General features: G+C 33.2%; 1 protein-coding gene across 3 annotated transcripts; it reads left to right on the forward strand.

Annotated features, from left to right (window-relative positions):
- The first annotated feature begins 3,903 nt into the window (after positions 1-3,903).
- On the forward strand, positions 3,904-18,048 carry LOC136989675 (uncharacterized). 3 transcript variants are annotated; one of them, XM_067287898.1, is made up of 4 exons: positions 3,904-4,290; positions 4,375-4,477; positions 16,763-16,938; positions 17,019-18,048. In XM_067287898.1, exons 1-4 carry the CDS (start codon positions 4,210-4,212, stop codon positions 17,988-17,990), a joined length of 1,332 nt encoding a protein of 443 aa, XP_067143999.1. In that variant the 5' UTR covers positions 3,904-4,209; the 3' UTR covers positions 17,991-18,048. The 3 variants fall into 3 exon arrangements, with proteins under 3 accessions (XP_067143999.1, XP_067143998.1, XP_067144000.1); XM_067287897.1 differs by having other exon boundaries at positions 3,904-4,477; XM_067287899.1 differs by lacking the exons at positions 3,904-4,290; positions 4,375-4,477 and adding an exon at positions 10,483-10,606.
- The last annotated feature ends 1,838 nt before the right edge of the window (positions 18,049-19,886 follow it).

Consider the following 19,886-nt stretch of genomic DNA (forward strand, 5'->3'; position numbering starts at 1 on the left):
CTATATTATATTTTTATTATTAAACTGTACGTAGACGGTTCTTTAAATAAGGAGAAAATAACGTTGTAAGGGATTAAAAATACCATTTGATATAATAATCTACTTAATGTCGTTCCTCGAAAACAAAAATTACACCAGGAAAAATTAAGAATTCCGAAAAAAATAGCAATATTTTCTCTCGAAAACAATAGATAAATTTTTAGAAAAAAATAAATAAAAATAGTTAAATCAAAATAGAAAAGATGTTTTCTATTATTATTATTATTATGATGATTTTGTCCTATTTTTTGATATCGTTTGGTTGGAAAATCATCGACTTTAACTGCGAGTTGGAAGCGATAATGCTACGTCAAAACGTCATCTACTGTATACATTTTTCTATAATAAACTGAATTTTTCAATAGAAACCAGCTTGGAACCATCGATCAAAGATATAAGTAGGTGTTTTATTTCTTATAGTTTAACAAATTTACACGCCATTTTCTCTCCGTTACGCCGTAAAGTCCAGAGGTAATGTGTGTAGTTTGCAAATGCCGTCGACATCGACGTGAATTGATTAATCCTGCATCGTTTAATATGTTTTTATACGGAAATAATAATAAGGAAAACGAAAGAAAAAGAGATTTTTTTTTTTGGATAAAGAAAGATATAAAAATGTATTTTAATTTAAAACTTTGAAAAGAGGATAATTAGATATTCTTATTCTTTACACTTGTTACTTAGGATATTTCTCGTGTATACTCTTTCCATTTCCTTATATTGTTATAAGGAAATGGAAGAAGTATACATGGTAAATATTCCACGAATACCATTTACTAAACGTATACAATACATCCTTACAGTATTTTAAGAAAAAGGAAATGGTAGACATGGTAAATATGCCACCTGACATATGACTTATTTTTCCAGGCTGATTTATATGGCTGATTAACAACTAGGCTGAGTAAGCTTAAGCCTAGAGGCCCGGAAGGAGGGGTTCTTGAGAAATAACAATAAAACAAATTATTTAATCGTTACAACGATGTGTTATTTAATGCAACTTAATGCCACTTTATTCTATTCGACAAAGGGTGGAACAGGAGGATCCTTACTAAAACTCAGAGTAGGAGGCCCGAGTGGTGGTTAATCCTCCCTATATATACACATCTAATGCTTTAAATCTCTTCTAGTATAGGCGTTCTGGCATTTCTTTTAAACTCAGTATCTTTTCTATTACACAATACTGTCACGTGTTGCGCGTAACTGTTACGCTCTTTCTAGCGCGTATGACTTAAATGATACATTATTGTTATGGCTTCATATCTTCATGTTTTAAAGCTTCTGTATAACTTTAAAACAGTATATAGATTCTTCAATGGCTCTGTATACTAATACGAACATAATTAATCTATATCCTGTTTGTCATAGACCTTTTATGAATTATTCGTAACTTAAATCTGTATATCTTTGTTCATATAACGGACATATACTGATAAGGTAACGAAATTTGCATAAATTAAGAGATTATTTTATCTAAAAATTGCTGTATCTATAACTAAACCTTTGCCAGATTGTAGCATCATTCAACATTGTTATAACCTATCTCTGTACACTTGTACATTTTAAAAAAAAAATGATATTCATTACGTTATCTTTCATACGAGATAACTTATTTTCGATATAAATTGCATTTTATTTTACGCCACCGCAACTTTCTCTGCAACGGAAGCAAGAAAACCATAATGACAGTTAATAAATACCTTTCAGAAAAGATAGATAAACATTATATACGCTCGAAAATAAATAAATAAAAATAATAATAATCCGTAAATTCTACACAGCAATATATTTTTCTACTCTTTTTCTTTATAGACGATACATAAATAATATCGGGGGTTTGTGTTTAGCCTGCCAATTAATCATAGAAAAGGCACCGCCCAGTCACACCACAATCTTTCTCTGTTTAAGGCAAGCTAGAGACAGTACGACATCCAAACTTGGCATAAGATAGCTATAGAAGATCCGACGCCTTTAAAGGTCACCTGTCTAGCATTTTGTTAAGTAGTAAACGTCCAATTCGACAGATGGCACCACTTCGTTTTCGTCGTTTTTTGGCGCAAACTGGGCGAACACGTGGACGATAAAGCGGGATCACGCCCGTATTCCTTTCTTTGTCCATTTTTATACCCACGCTTCTCGCGTGGATGTGACAAGGACGGACGGGGCAGCTTCTATTTGTAGGTAGATGTCAGTTAAGAGGTCATTATCTGCCTTTAAAAAGATGATTTTCTTTAAGTTGTTGTCGGTTACTTGTGTACTTAAGTTTTATATGTTACTTTTTGCTCGGTGCATTAACCCAGCGTGGTGCCATATCGATCAATTTCTGATCCAACGAATGCCTCCGGTTCCAAATAATGGAATACAGAATTTAATTTTTATTTTAATAGAAATCTAATTAAATTTATAACGAGCTTACAAAAATGCGCAAGTTTTGCAACAGTATTGCAAGAGAGGTGCAAGATTTACGAGGTTTATTATCGATTTAATTTCGCGGTGGGAAAAAAAAAATTCTTTTCACTACTTCAAGTATTGCAAACTAATGATATTTTAGAAGAGTATTTCAAAAATCCTTCTCTCTCAAAGAACGTCCGGAAATTCTTTGAGAGGAATTCATTTTTTGGCTTAGGAAAAAAAAAAGTTAATCCGTAGATTACACAATAGTACCAATTGCTCCGCTGAACTTTGAAGCTTAGAGACTTCGATGAATCGAAACCACGAAATTCCTCGGAAATTATTTTTCAAAGTTATGTGATTTTGGTCTGTGTACAGAATTTTGCAATGTGCCACCGAAATCTTCTCGAACAATAAGTCGAACGGCACCGCGTTGTATCCCCGCAGTACTTAATATCACAATATTAAATACTGCGGGGTGCATTTTTACTGCACTTCTACAATATCTATCATGTTCTAGCGTATCCATAATGTTCGTAAAATTTCTCGTATATTACTCCAGTTTCCTTGTATTACTCCATACTTTAAAAATATTGATAATTATATTTATCACACGTTTTATAATACTTAAAAATCTGTCTAAAATATAAGATAAAACAGGCATTTTATATAAAATGTTACCATACAATGCCGTGTCTCCTTCCTACACCCTTACACAATACCCATCAAATCTGGTCATAAATTATAATAATCCTCAGCATTTCTTTTCTCTTAGCTTATTCGACATGCCATACAAACTACTTTTTCTTTTTTAAATATAATTTTTCTTACAATGTTTATCATACTCTTTTTTAAAATACATTTACAATACATTTTTTATCGCATCACAATACTTACCACACCTCTTTTTACAACGTAACAATTTTGGACCAACGTAATAAACAATATGATGGGCTAAGGCCACTTACAATGCCCACCATTCTGGTTATTATTTTCGTCTACGCTGTTAGAAAATGCAACATGCACTAAAATTTACTCATCAATGGTCGGTGGGAAAGACAAAGGGGCATTGTTAAACAACCTTGTACAAATATTAAAGGTGCTATTTCCGACCAGTTTGACCGTACAGGGAAGAAATCATTCTAATTTTCTCCATCTTGAAATGAGGAAGAGAGAACGGGGGGAGAGGGGGGAAGTTGCATAAGTAACGTGTTGCTTCACTTTGCTTATTATAAAATATCGCAAGGTATAATTACCACTTATTAAAGCCCTTGGATAGGACTGAAAACTACAATAGACGAAGAAAATAATGCCGAAAAAATCGTTTTGTGTATTAAAAATAGACCATTTGTATAGATTTGCTGCTAGAGTGGTGTCAGGTTTTTCATTATACGCCAGCCAAACTCGAACAGAAGCAAACGATACTTTCCAACAATAATGTCGTAACGCACGTAACAAATTAGAAAAATGTTCATTATTACGTAAACAATCGAGTTTCCGCCGATTGAAATAACTTCCTCGACTGACGCAATCTAATAGGAAAATAAAAGAGAGAGAGAAGGGGGGGACCGATTTCGCGTTGCCATGGAAACCAGTTTGTCACTTTCTCTTCAACTCGGCTGATTGGTCGAGTCGTTCGTGCTCGAGATTCAAGCTGCAGGCTCGTAGGAAAGAGAAAGTTGCAGAGCCAGACCGGCTCATAGTCGATAGTCGGTCGTAATGGTGATAGGACGCGGTGTGAGAATGCGAACGGATGGTACAGTACAACAATAGAAAAAAATGAGTACGCCGTGGACGAAATGGAGTACCGAGACTGTATCGCCCCGTGAATTTTTGCGTAGGTATCACTTACCTCAAATAGTACGTATACACGAGAATTGTGTTCAAGGTGCTTCGCCCATACCTGCAAAACTCGATTTATCTCAGCCTATATTGCTCTATCAGGCTTACATGTGTAGAAAGGTTTACGCTCATAGTTTAGACAGAGATGCTAAAGCCGGTATGAAGATTGTTGAACCTTCTCTTGTCATACCCGACTCCTATCCAGGTAAGTGGTTTCCTGTGTTTCTTTTTTTAATCATTATTATAGTCTACTGGGCAATAAAAATTATACATTATCACAGAATACTTTAATTATTTTATGGTAAATTTTTTTATTAAATATTATTTGAAGTTTTTATCCTTTAATTAATGGCTGTATTTTGATAAGTTTAATGTCTTATGATAATTTCTGCTAAGCTGATTACTTTTTTTTTTAACTTATGCAAAGTTAATATTTATGCTATCTTATGGTAATGGTCGGCGAATTAAATGCTATCTTGCTGAATTTTATGATGGTAATTTTGAATTTTATGCTATCTTGTGACGGTCATTTTTGAAGATAATGTTATCGTGGGGATGATAACTTTCGGAACGAGTGTTATCTTGTATATATTTTTAGCATGTATTTTTTATGGTTATGGGTGGAAGTTAATGCTATTTTAAGGTACTTTACGAAGTTATCTCATGGAATTTTACGCTAACAGTTTTTCAAGTTATCTTATAAGATTTTATGGTAATAGCTTTGCAATTATCTTATGGGATTTTATGGTAATGACTTTTGAAATTTTGTACTAGAACGAGTCGCCGTTGGCTTAAAACTGATAATTTTCTTCTTTTAAACGTTAAATTATTTTATTTTTAGATTTTTAGAAGGTACGAATTTGGGGATTTTTCGCGAATATTTCTTGCTATTGATGTCATCCGGTATTTAAAATTTCCCCGGTTATCCATACCTTCGATTCCATATAAAAAAAAGTCCTCAATGCGACCTTCTCAAGTTCCTGTTGACTTCAAATGATGTCTTAATAAGGTAATTCCCCCCATTGGAAAATTTTTCAATTGAAATGTTGCAGGGAAAATGCTAATAAATTTCATATTTCGTCTCTATTTTTCGAAATGTTAAATGAAATATGGAATGACCACACCTTCCGTTTCTCGACCTTTCCAAGGACACCTTTCGAAAAGGTCACGGTGTTAAAATACGTTACGCCCAGGAATCAAAGGTCAACTGTGGGACGTGAATCACGTATAGAATGATGTATCGGACCTAACAGTAAACTCGATTTCCGAACGGAAACTTTCATCATCTCAAGAAAATTGGGTCAAAATATAAATAGCCCAATTAAAAATAGCCCATGTTTTTTCTTGCCTTGATATTAGCAATTTGACCCCCCTCCAAAAGGAAGCGTAATAGGGATTTACATACGTCTATCCTAAAAACCGCCATTGCTTATAACAATCGTCACCGTCGGAGAGAGGATTTAATTCGAGTGTGAGAATGAGGAAGCAAATTCGACCACACCTCTACTTTAGCAAAAATGACGTCAGAAATGATTTTTTTTTCCTCTCTCGCTCTCAACTCTAGTTACAGTCGAGGGCGCTAACCTTTATAACAGCTCATCGTCTGTCCTTAGCAGACAGGTTTCCGACCCCCGTTCTAAATCTGGTCTTGGAACGAGAAAAAAAATTGCCCTCCTACGGAATGCCTACTGATCTACTGGCAAATGAACATCAAGGTGACTTCAATGTCTCTTTACGTGTTTCTGACCAAAGATAACATATTTTTACAAACCGCAAGTTATATCATCGGATCCCGCACGTAGTCTAGCGGTCTGCCGACCGTACTCAGCTACAGAGCATTAAAGATAATTAATTACCCCCGGTCAAAAAAAAAAAAAAAACGACGATAAATTGATTTTTATAAGCGAATTTTTCAAGAAATCAATCCGCCATTTTAGCAAATTTCCCGGAGAAAATCCCGTTTTGGGATATCTTAATAAGGAAACATTTAACCGGGCTTACGAGTTTAGAAATTCAAGAAATGGAACAAAGGTTTAACAGATATTTAGGAAAGGAAGCGTAGCCGACATACTTGGACAATCAGGAAAGTGTAAACATCAAGCGTTAAATAGTTAAAAGTTTAGTCCTACATAACACGCCAGTTGGAACGAATGGAATATATGATATCATCCAGCCTTTCTCCTTAATAGCCATCACGTTCTCGGATTGATTTAAGGTGATTAGTAGGCATACACACGTACATATAAAACAAAGATAAGAAAATAAATCACGTTTAAAATTGATCGTCGCTTTGTTGATGCAACACAATTTGTATTAATAAATCAATCTTCATCCATTTAAATCTTTTTCTTCCTCCTCCCCCTCCCATGCCAGTTAATTAATGCGTATCATCAATAGAGGGTTACTTAACGGTGAACTTTATTAAAACTTGATTTTTTCCCCTCTTTTTCTCGACGAAATAAAAGAAAATTTGACGGTAGATAATTAAGAACCGTTATTAATTATAATGGACAAACAAAATGGTAGATTACACTTGACCAAATATGGATTTCTTTTCTTCGTAAGGGCGACATTGCTGCGGTTTTTTTTTTATTTTTTTTTTATTTTTCCAGCATTTAATTTACTCGTTTGTCATTTTTCTACTGTGATGTGTACTAATTAAATATTCAGCAATAAGAAAAGACTTTGAAAAATAATTTGCTAGTTATGGAGTGAAGAAAGGCATTCTTCAAATTTCTCTCTTAATTCCTTTTTTTTTTCTTTGTTTAATATTCTAAAACAAAGAGAAGATTCTTTTTAGGGAAAACGCGAGCTGTACGTGTCAAGGACGAATTTTTAAAGTAAACCCCCCGAAGGAATCAGAAATAAAAATACAAAAAAAAAAATAAAGTCTTTATAAAGTAAAAACAATGGTTAAACTGACCGACTGGCAGAGGAGGACGGACATTAAACTACTAATTTTTACAGCGTGCTTCCTCCCTTCACTGAAAATAGTGGTAATTATTGTGCTTCCGAGAGCGTTTTAAAAGGAGCACCGACAATTTAACGGCATCGTCCAGACGTTACAGATTTTTGTACGCTACAATAAGCTCGAACTGCTACGTTTCGAGTGTAAAAGGAATTATCTGGAGAAAACGGGAACTTTGTTTAAAGGGAAAATGCACGTTTTTACCGCATGGAAAGTAAGCGAGTCGATTATATTTAGGAGAATTGAGGCACAGACGGAAATACCGTATGACACACACGTGACCCATATCAACTTGTAGGTAGACTATCTATGTATAGTTTCTATTGGAATGCACTGATTTTACTCGGAGTAGCCGCAATAAATATTTAAATAATGATCCTAGTGTAAGAATTAGGTTAAGTATGATTAATGGCAATTAAGAAAAGATGCCCTTCAATTGGATTAACGATAAAATATAATCAATTTTGGAGTTTTTTCTGCAAGAAAAGTGACGTCTTTTAAGTTTTCTCGTATATAAAACAATATTATATTGTTAAAACCATTACCAGACTTCGCAAGCATCTCTATCATATTAAACTATTTTTTTTAAAAAATGCCCGTGAGCCATTATTACTCTTAGAGGCATCTCATATTGTTCATCTTATATGTATACACTAATTATATAGCCTAATTGGAAATGATATAGGAAAATGCCCCACTCATAAAGTAATTAAATGATTCAATAGAGCCGAGTCATTCGACAGAAATGCCAGCATGACCTATAAAATCCATAATCTATATAACGTATCGTCATATAATCTGGATTGTGTAGGCTTTTCTGAGAATTACAATAACCTATACGCGCTCGATAACATAGATATAGATCAAGGTAAATTCGTAAGATTATACCCAGAATTAGAAGTAAAGTAGTGTAAAATTCTACACAGAAGAGTGGACATATTTGCCCCGAGTCATCTCCCCCCACGCAATGGTAGAAAACGTAAATAATTTATAAACTCTTACATTATATTTACATTTAGCAAATCCGGTAAGAGAACATTCTACTTTTATAAATAAACGAGGAACAAAAAAAAAAGATGGCGAAATCAAACGTTGTATCTTTCACCTTGGGTAAAACTGTGTAAGATGGGGAAAGATAACGTTATAAGGCATTAATACCTTATCGGATATATCGATCGAAGACGGGTTTCTTATCCTATTTGCAAAATTATCGAATAAAAATAAGAGGAAAAAAAAAGGATGACGGAAAGAAACCATAAATCTAACGATAACTAAATTGTTCGTACCTTTTTTTTTTACCTTCTGTTCGTTTGTTTTAGATTATAGTATTTGGTATATCTGCACCAACCATCTGTTGATGCCCGAGGACATAATGCCAGAAGGAGTAGGATTGACTGTGAGTTACACAATTCCATTATATTCTTGACGAAGACAGACAATTATTCTTTTCTGATCCCTCTAAAGCTACTGAACCGGAATTGCATTGATTAGCCGATTTATTAAAGAGATTTCGCTCTCTTCAAAAGGGATTATTTCATAAAAATCTTACTTAATTTGATGCAGAGATTCCACGCCACCAATATATATATATATATATATATATATATATATATATAAAATAAATAAAAATGATAGAATCCGAAATGTAATTTCCCTTCGCTTCAATAGAGCTGTTTACGTGCCTGGCAAAGTATAAGGTTTAAAGCGATTTAGAAATAAAAATAATAAATTTAAGATCTTTCACCTTATTATTATTATTATATTATTATTTAATACACGATTTTTATTAATTTCTGTGTGAAGTTCAACGAAGCGGAACTTAACAGTTATGAAATGGGCGCGTAGTAGGGAGCTTCTTGTGTGAAAAATTGGAATTTAGCAAACAAGTTTCGCAAAATTACACTTAAATAATAATAATAATAAAGGTATTTTTAAGCAGTAACTATTGCAAAATTATTTAAATAATATCCTGTTTAGTAACAGTTTTTTAAGGGGTCGAAAACTATATACTTGAGTTACGTCACAATAGAAACAACCTTATTAATGGGGTAGACAAAAAAAAAAAAAAGGTATCAAATTCATAATTAAGTTTAACGAACGGTTAATGAATTATAATTACGATTAATTATAATTAAGTAAAAAAAGAAATTGGGTATGAGAGACTTAAATAAGGTCAACCCACGCTTTTTTTTTTCTTTTAGGGTTTTTAGGAATTCGAAAACAATAAAGTGTAAAATAGAATATTGTTAAAAACTTCGTTCAATAAACTAATTTTTATACATTTTACATATGTAAGTAGTCTTCATGTGGGGTAATGATCTTCCTTAGATTAGCCTTAGGATGTAATTTAACTTGTCATTATTACATACGTTCAAGTTTATTATTTATGTATTTTTTAACTTCGAAAAATTTCTTTTTTTTGTTATAATATTATCTAGAAAAATGTATATAATTATTATAATTTTATATCGTAATTAAAATTTATAACAATTTAATATTAAAAAATTTTTGCTTGTAATAAGGAATTGCGAAGGATTTTTTTAATAGGGATTTTAAGGGATTTTGTTACGAAAATATAAGGGAAATTTCAGTAGAAAAGTGTAAGGGATTTAAGGGGCCTTATTATAAAATTATAAGGGAGATTTCAGTAGAAAAGTGTAAGGGATTTAAGGGGCCTTATTATAAAACTATAAGGGAAATTTCAGTAGAAAAGTGTAAGGGATTTAAGGGGTCTTATTATAAAATTATAAGGGAAATTTCAGTAGAAAAGTGTAAGGGATTTAAGGGCCTTATTATAAAACTATAAGGGAAATTTCAGTAGAAAAGTGTAAGGGATTTAAGGGGCCTTATTATAAAACTATAAGGGAAATTTCAGTAGAAAAGTGTAAGGGATTTAAGGGGTCTTATTATAAAACTACAAGGGAAATCTTCAGTAGAAAAATGTGAGAAATTTCAAGGGATTGTATTATGAAAAATTTTATAATAATAATAATAATAATAAATATTATGATAATAAAAGTTTATATTTTATTATAAGATTTTTCTTAAAAGAATGCGTGTTAACACATAACAAAATATGTTATTTATTTTATTTTTTGACATAGGTTTTTAAGTATGAAAACATTTAAAAAGAAAACAATAACGTAATAAAATGTATCCCGTAAAAGTCGACGAATTCTTTACGCTTTCTTTTTTTTTTTAATTATTTAAAGCTCGAGTATTGTCGAAAAACGAACTTACAAACCGTTGAAAGTTCAAAAAGTTTTACGACCTTGGAATGAAAACTCGTTATTTTTAGACACTGCGAAAAATATTTACAAGAACGAGAAGAATCATCCATGCCGAAACATTTCCCTCTTATTAACGGTAATAATATTAACGAAACCGTGTTCACGAGTGAAAAATTTCATAGACAATTTATGATGTAGGGCGAATATTTTTATGATTCATTCGCGTGCCCATTTATTATACAAAATTGAGGAAATTTGTTAAGAAAATTTCGTAAAATGACTGCCCTTAACTAACAACGAGAGGATAGAGGAATTGGCATTGGGTAAATTAATACCTCACCATCCATCTAGTGGAAGGCAAAAGTATAGAACTACTAGTGACCCATACCACAAAACTAGTTTCAGTTGTCGCCATGGTTTGACATAGTTATAAATCATCAACTGTAACTTGCCTTTTACGATCGAGTAAAGATTGTGCTGGTAAGATTTTTATGTGGAAAAATTGATTCGTTTCTGATAATTAATGTCTCTTAATGGAAGGGCAATTTCTCCCCCTTTTTTTTTAAATGAAAATTTAATTTTTCTTCCTATCGAGTTTCGGATTAAAGGGTAGGCGAGTAAATGGTAATTAAATGGGCGTCATTCGAAACAGTTAATGAACTGTTGGCTGGTATTTATCGTGATATCAAGCAGAGTCGAATTCCGCTTCTTCAAAACACCATCTTTATCTCTGTAATGCTATTTAAGACCAGGTGGAATTCTAGGAAATTTTTTTTTCCTTTTTATTTCTATTGCTGCACCTTTAACGTTCCTCGAAAGTATACCTGGAAAAGAGTGGAAAATAAAAGAAAAAGAAAATTATTGCCTTAATGCTTGCCGTTATGGGCGTTAGATGAGTAATTGTGTATTATCAGAATCGACCTAGACCCGACTTCGTTGTGTTTATTAATGTGTCAGTAGTTTAAAAATAAATTTATTTCACTTATATAAAATTGCTATTTTTACTTAGATTCCAGGCTTTATAATCCAAATCTTTGACTTATACAGGGGTGTATACTATTATGGAGGGAATTACATTGTTTTTAATAGAATTTTTTGGGGGAAAATAGTTCTTAGATACGTATTTTTATTTCTACAACTTCTCGGTTTAATCACTACCATAGATCAAACTACGAATGGATATAACCATTTCAGACAGATTTATTACGTAACTTTAAGCCAAAATTTTGACTTAACTTAATCATAGCGATTAAAATTATAATTTAAATTAACTCGTACTTTAGATAAGTCTACTTGGATCACAAGTGTCAAGCTAATCATCGCTAACAATTAATCAGCATCTATCAGGATTTAAATCAAGTGCGACGTCGAACCGGTGACTTACACTTGGCTGGAAACTAATAGAAAATATTCCAAACAATAATTTATTATTATTCTATAAAAACGAAACTTTCTAAAGACATAAACATAAATTCCAGTCAAGCAAAATGAGTCACGGAATAAAGAAGTATTAAAACAATAGCATCCATGACACAGTAAACGGTAGCTGATCGTCCTTCGACAAGAAAACAAGATTTTTGTGGATGAATAACAAAATTTCATTCCGAATGAATGGCAATTAACACGCTCTGTTAACTGTAAAAAAAAATTAAATAAATAAATAAATAAACGAGGAAATTCGGATTTGTATAAATCCCGAAAGGGTAATTCTTTTCACACAATTAAGCCATTCTACTCATTGTTACGCCCTTATTTCAATAAGCGAAAGTGAAAGATCCGAAATACCCGAATTGTCCAAATGCTAATTTTAAATCACTCATTCATTATTAACATCATTAATAACGACGGAGAAGGTTAACATCTTGTTCTGTCGAAGAGAAATAAGATACATTCTAAGAAACAGGAGGAGGGGGGAAGAGTGAGTTCGTTGCCTGCCTGCTTATAATAAATGACCGTAAGAGAAAAGAATGCTTCTAAAATATTGTGAGGTCATACATTTATTGCTAGACGTAGCTATTAAAGAGATCCCATTGAGATATGACCAGCGGTGGCGGGAGGTTTTTACATATCATTAAACTTCTTCAAATTTATGAAAAATAAATAAGCTCAGCATTATACCTCGAATTTTGGCCGGCTTTCTTATAAGAAAAAAAAAGAAAACCCCTCGATGTAACGTGGAACGGGTTATAGCGATTCGGAACCGAATTTCGGATAGATTTCCCGTTTGTTTACAACACACAATTAAGTTGTTTAATATCGATTTGCAATCGAAAGTCGTTAGTACGTCGATCCGCTCATTGTTCTCTACTGGAAAAATCGATACTTTGATTATGGATTCCGCTAGAGTTAGAAGTTGAATGTCCCCCTTAAATTATTCTGTGCGCGGTTAATCCATCCGTCATTAGTTAAATCGGTGTGATCGGCTCGGTTGTCCTTCAATTATTTCCGTAGAAATCGGCCGGAAATCGATAGTCGGGAAAGTAGGAAGTCGTAATGTTCGCACGACTTCCAGGTTCCGGATTCTTTGACGTTCGATTAAATCAGTTCCAGAAATCATCCATAGGTGGCAGCTTGCCGCCGTATAAGGTCGGAGACCGATCTTTTGACATCCACCCCCGCCTTAACGTTTTATAATCGAGACCCGCTCTACGCGTTACCTGTTTATAACGCGTGCCACCAGCTTTGTAGCACTTCCTAAAACAATATTTTTAAGATAAACTTTATAATAACATTTATATAACCTTCATTCTATTAATTATACGTATAATAAGTGAGTTTACACACGTTCCCCCCTCTTCTCCAGTCGAATAAAATGTCTACTTGCCAGTAACTTTATTAAAATTAATACATAACGCTAGCATTTTTTACAGAACTTTTGCTTTCTAGAAACGTGAGAGAACGAATTCCCTAGAAGCAAAAAAAAAAAAAAGTTCATTAAAAATGAAGATAAGTAGTCTCCATTTTTAACACGTATCCGATCGCGAGCTCATTAATTATGCGCATAAATAATTAGGATGCAAGTTCGAAATGAGTTTCCTCTTCCTGTTACAGAACAAAAAAATCGTAATTTATATATATATATATATTTTTTAAATGTTTCTTACTGGGTTCCAACATAAATTATTCTAGATTTCTCCGAAATATATTTACAAAACGAAGGGGGGAGGGAAAAAACTAAAGTTTTGAACTTATTAATTATGCACGTAAATTGGTAATTACATAAAAACGCTCAAATTAATATTTAATACAGTTATTTACTTTAAAAAAAAAAACAATTGTTATCTTTTATTTTCTGATCAATTTTTCAAATTGCAATACTCGTTAATTATGCACATAATGAGTTTGCATCCATTTTGCGCCGCTAACAATTACATTAACTAATATCGTAGATTGATTTGTTTAACTTTATGGGGTTATTATTATTATTATTATTAACAAAAGCGAAAGAAAACTTTTCCAGTTTTCTTTTTAAGCAAATGTGGAAACTGGAAGTGAAGTTGAAAAGTTGTTACCTTCTTACGAATAGTGGAAACTAAGCTCATTAATTGTGTGCATATTCAATGAGTTTGTCACTCGTTTCCGCTTCACATTATTAAACAAAACGCATAAATTAATATTTTATAATTCATCTATTTAAAAGTAACCCGAACTTTATGAATATTTATGCCGTTGAGATCATTTTTATTTCATTTGGCTGCATTATTTTTTTATCGATGCTTAAAGAACCCGTTTCATTCGTATTACGCGATTGTCTCAAAACATCATATTATTATTATTATTATTATTTATAAATTTTCCTTGCATAAATTTTCATATTTTAATAAACAAATTTTAGCTCTTGTTTATGCGAGAAGGGATTAAAAGTTTAATTATTAAATATTATATTCCTTTATTAAGAAGTGACTTCATTGATACGCTTGCATTTGTAAATATTTAAATTTCACATTAGTTTTTCTGTACGTGAATTTAATTATTACAAGCCCTAAAGTGTTTTATGATCAGGTATATATTGTTTTTTTGGTCAGGGTTTATCGAGATGAATCGATCTGTCAGCCGTGGATACTCGAGAGTTGAAGAAAAAGGGCTACGAATACTCGAAGATAAAGGAATTTCGTGTGTTAACCGGGTGTTTATTCCAGTTGTTTGGCCGTATTATTACGTACGAAAGAACCATCAGTTACATCATCATCAGACGTCGTTGTTAATAGTAGCAAACTATCTGATATCGAAATGGAAGAACTGTGTTTAGCAAACTCTAACTGCTATTTTACCGGAATAAAACAAAAAAAATTACATCTCGTGATTTTTCTTGGGATTTTTTAAATAATAATATAGGCCCATCACCTCCCACCCTATCGGCTCGTGTTGTCCTTATCTCGTCTCGGACGTGTAATCACAGAGTCCTCCTACGTGGCAATACAACAACAACGCTGGCAATGTGCGATGGTTGTATTCTTTTTGTACTCGGGCTGACACCAGAAAGAGATATATAATTATACCCGAGTCTCGCCATAGGTCAGTGACATTGACCGTAAGAAAATCCCATGAGAGGCGTGACAGAAACGTCATTGACACGTGACAACGGGAGGTGTATTACCCGCTCGCCACCAAACAATTGTATGAAACAATGAGTTCAGTGTACTGTTGGCCAGATCAAAATTCTTCGTGTAAAGATATAAAAGGAATCCATATTTAAGAATTTCTGTTCGAATTCTAGAACAATGAAAACAAGATTTTCTTGCCCTAATATGCAAAAACGTAATTCATTATTTACTCGTAATTACGTAAACTATTATGCTTCATGAATAATAATTTTTATATTAATAAATCTGTAATAAAAGTACAAAAAACTCACTTCTCCCGCCAGGAAATTTTTGTTTGCATTCTTCAAAAATTACTTTTTTTTTCAAGGGTTGCACGCGTTTAAGAGCTTCATTTTGTGAAAGGAACAAACAAAAAAGTGCTAAGCGTTTTGTATTCCCGGAAGTTTTCGGTTGGGGTGCGGTGTACTCATCACGAAAGTAAAATGAAAGCTCGTGACAAGTGTTTACAACAACGTGAGGGACACCGTTTAACAACCCATTGTTTCTTTCAGTATGACGTAACGATGTTTATGACCCGAAGAGGAAGGAACTTTCTCTGCTACCTTGTAAAATATAAATTCTTTCTCGGCTCGTTTTGTTAGAAGTAAAGACAAATTTAATATAAACTTGGTAAACTGTTAACGACCTTAGAAATCCGGTAGAGAAGATTCCATAGCTCAGTAAGATGGAACGTCAGAATGGAAGCAAGTCGTAAAAATTTCTCTTGGCAGTTAAAAGAGAATGGAACAATAGCAGCCTAGAAATTAACTTCTTGTTCGTGTAAAGTGCCCAACGGGTTATTAGCGAATTTTTGGTTAATCGTTTTCATTTTTTCACCACCTCTCGTCACGTTTTTTTTTTAAAAAATACCATTACGCGTGCCACTCATACCGCGCCTCGTTGGTGCCGGAGCCTCACATACGGATAAGGGTGAACGACTTCCCTTCTACACCTCAACATCCCTCGATCCCCTGTATAACAAATTTCGAGAAAACGTTAAAACGGGATATAAGAACTGAGTGAGATGGCGCCGCCATCGAAGCTTTCAATTGTATCAAAGACTTAGAAAACGGGAATTGTTTAGCGGATACAAACACAATGCGAGATAATGGGAGTAATTGTTTTGGTATTAAATCAAAATTGACTCAATCGAGATATATAATTGATTGATAAAGCTTAGATTAAAACAGGAAAGATCCACGTGTTGATGAAAAAACCTAGCGAAGCGAGTAATTTTTAAGCGAGATGCTATCTGCCAATTAGATTGCCTATTAATAAAAGAATAGGAGGAGGGAGAAAAAAGAAAATTCATGTTATATAACAATGAGCTTATTCCGCCCCTTTATCAATGGCAACGAACCTAAAGGTCGGTGAACACAAACAAAAAGAGGGTGAAGTATATTTTAGGTTGATTGATGAAGACTTATTCGATCAATGCAAACTGTTAACTTTGCGCTACCGTAAAAAAAGAATTAAATAAAATTAGAAAAAAGAAATTCAACTGATCTAGCGTGGAACTGGTACGCGATCACTTCCCAATCAAACCGTTTTTTACGTTTTAAGTTTTTTCCTTCATTATTTTTTAGAGGCGGAATTAATTCTTCTTAAGAAACTTTATCGTTTCCTTAGTAAATTTCCGAATAAAAAGTATAATTTCGTAGTCTATTTTAAGGAAACTGAAAGTAATTAAACTGGTTTTAATGCTATAGGGTGGATAGCTACCGTGACGGATGATGGACACACGGCTGGCTACTTTTCGACTGTGGAGCAGGTGGCGAGATCCGAAATACCTTACTTCCTTTTAAGAGAAAATATCGTCGCTTACAAATTAGTAGAAACGCCCTCGCATAGACACGGGAAGAAAAGGGTTTACGAAAAAACTAGTGTAAGTACGATTGTAATACCCGTATAATACATATTTTCCGTAAAAATGGATTGTTTGTAATTGTATACTTTTCGTTTTAGGTGATGTCTGGTCAGGTACTTCAATTTCTAGGCGTATACGAAGACACCAGCGTCAAATCGGCCGCTTCCAGCAGGATACATTCCAGATATGCCAGGTGTTTCTCTCCTCGTGAAGGCATTATTTATCTTCCGTTCCTTACCTGTGGCAAATTCTACGCCGTAGCCAAACAGGGCACTCACTCAGTGAATCATGTCTTTATGGTATCTAATCTTTTAAGGTCTAAGACACTAAAACTGCCTGCAACAGTTAGAATCGTTTCGGGTAGTAGACCCGAAGTGCCTTATCATTTTACCGGTTTCCTGAGACTCGAAGAAATAATTGAGCAACACGTTATCTTGGGATGTACCTTCAGAGGCAAGAAACCCGTACTGTTGGAGATCGACGTAGATTCGGATTTCAATTTCCGTCGATCTATCGACGACCTTCATTATAGGCAAACTAAACATTTTGGTCGAATGCTTCAGTATTGTCTTGACGAAGGTGAACGGTGGAGAAGGCAGATAAAAGTGGCTTATCACGTTGTGCCTCAAACGCCTAAAGAAAAGCGTTGGAAATCTTCCGTGGGTAGCAATTCCAGTAGAGGAGGCAAGCTACCTCCTCTTCCAATTCCCAAGACTTGTATCACTACCAATTTCGATGATAGCGATTCGGCCATGAGATCGAATACTATCAATTCCGTTTCTTCTAAGGGTTCTTCCTTCACTTCAAAATCTAGCAATTTCTTTAGTCGCTTTTGGAATTTGCATAGACCAAAGTTTACCGTTTCCAGTAGAAAGAAATGTGATTTTTCGGCCACGGAAAGTGTCAGCGAATTCTCTTATTGTGGTCATTTGTACGAAAGTGTTCCCAACCAGAGTGACAACAGAATGCAACAAGATGTTTGCTTCCATCTTACTCGCGATGGCGGAGACGACGGTTACGGAACTGGTCAGCTGGACGGTGACGATTCGACTTATGATTCAGTTAATTAAACAAGAAATTTAGGTTTGTCTCGTGGAAAATTGTGTGTTTTTCTAAATAAATTTGTGTTTTTTTAATATTTAAAAGTATTAAAAAAAAGTTATTAAAATATTGTGGTACTAATCTTCAATTTTTATCTATATTAAAAACGGAAAATAATAACCCGAAACATTATAAAGTATATAAAAATAATCAAAGTCACCTGTTAGATGGCAAATGATTTTAATGATTTCCTTCAAGGAATTTTAGTACACCTGCCAAACTTTTAGATACCCTTTATGCATCTTAATAATGATTTTATCATAAATTTACATGCACATATTGTCAGTAGTTTTAGTTTTATTTGTCTTCAAGTCTATAAAAGTCTACACTATAGTTCACTCCAGGGTAATTTCAAGTTGTTTAATTCATTTAAAGAAGTACTATACATTTTAAAACCTTGACAGGGCAAGGTAAGTCTGTCGGACTCCCACTGACCTTGTGAGGTAAATACACAAAAAAGGTGACATTAAAATTATAAATAAGATTTTACTTCTTTTGAGCTACATTTATACAAAAAATATATTGAAAAATTAACAATAATTTCTTTTAAATCGAAGAAAAATTGTTTCATGGTAGTAACATCGGTTTGAAGAAAAGCGAAAAAAAAAAAAGGAATATCAAGCATTCTTCAACAGGATTTTCTTTTTCTTTTAAGGCCTTGAAATGCTTTCAGGAAATTTTTAATTATTGCATTAATTACAATTCTATTCGAATATTAAATCATTGTTTTGTAATTTCAAATTGTTTAAATTTATTATATACAGCTTGAAATTCAAACTTGTTTTTATTTAATTTATTATTAAATTAAGTACATTGAGGAAATTATAATAGGTAAATTATTAAAGCGTTATCGATATATTTGAATCATAAAGGCAATTTTCTCTACAAATTGATCGACCTTGCTCTTATTATTCTAATGGTTTGCTTTACAATAGAGATACTTTCAAGAATTTCAAGGCTTTAATCGTTAATAATTGAAGAATAATCAATATTTTAAATTAATTTTATTTTTATATAATGCAATTTTAAAAGAAGTATTTCATTTATATTTCGAGAAAAAAAAAAAAAAAGCATCCGTTATGTCAATGGCTGATAAGTCAGGTGGCGCTGTCGCCTACTATAGCGCCAGACATAAATAGTGGCTGTCATGAAAACTATCCGCAATAAAGCGTTTGATTTGTTTTCGTTTTAAAAAAAAAATTATAAAATAAGACAATTCTTTTGTATTTATTTTCATACAAACTGCATATAGAATATTAGTTTTACTTTACTTTATTGACGCGTCATTCATGTGTTATCTTCCAGAGGGCACTGCTCTCTCGAGTGCAACATTCTTTAGTGGACGTCTCTTCCATGAAACGTTTAATTCATAAAAATGATGTTATAATCTAGCGATTCATATCAGAGATCTTATAATAAATAACAATTACGTATGATATGTAATAACAGAGTATTCCTTTCACTCTTCTATGTTTTGTCACATTAGTGAATTATTTTTGATGTTGAAATAACGTATATGACAAAAAGAAGTCATCAAATTTTGAAATGTTATTTTAAATATTAGAATTAAATTTGGACACGAGGAAACAATGTCAATTCTTTCTTCTATACAGCAGAAAAATTAAGAGTAATTTGCGAGGCGGTTAAAGTCAGCGTAAGAGTCTGGAGAGCCCGGGTTCAAATCCGGCATACAAAGAACTTTGATAAGTCTGTTCCGGATGTGTTTGTTTATGTCCGTCACCTCTCGATTACTCCAAGGCTGTAGGAAGGGAAAAATGTCCTGCCAAAAGGACAGAGCGGCTGTCGTGTTAAGTGGGTTATAAAGGTTAATCCGTAAACTATTGCTTTCCTCTTTCTCCTTCCCT

This window comes from Centruroides vittatus, unplaced genomic scaffold (genome assembly GCF_030686945.1).
Source record: "Centruroides vittatus isolate TY-2023 unplaced genomic scaffold, ASM3068694v2 scaffold_752, whole genome shotgun sequence".
In the NCBI taxonomy this organism is placed as follows: Eukaryota; Metazoa; Arthropoda; class Arachnida; order Scorpiones; family Buthidae; genus Centruroides; species Centruroides vittatus.

Excerpts from the sequence above, each read along its gene's own strand:
- LOC136989675 (XM_067287897.1), top strand. The coding sequence starts at position 4,210 with ATGAGTACGCCGTGGACGAAATGGAGTACCGAGACTGTATCGCCCCGT. Across the intron at positions 4,478-16,762 it reads CATACCCGACTCCTATCCAG|GGTGGATAGCTACCGTGACG; the intron begins GTAAGTGGTTTC and ends TTAATGCTATAG. Across the intron at positions 16,939-17,018 it reads GGGTTTACGAAAAAACTAGT|GTGATGTCTGGTCAGGTACT; the intron begins GTAAGTACGATT and ends TTTTCGTTTTAG.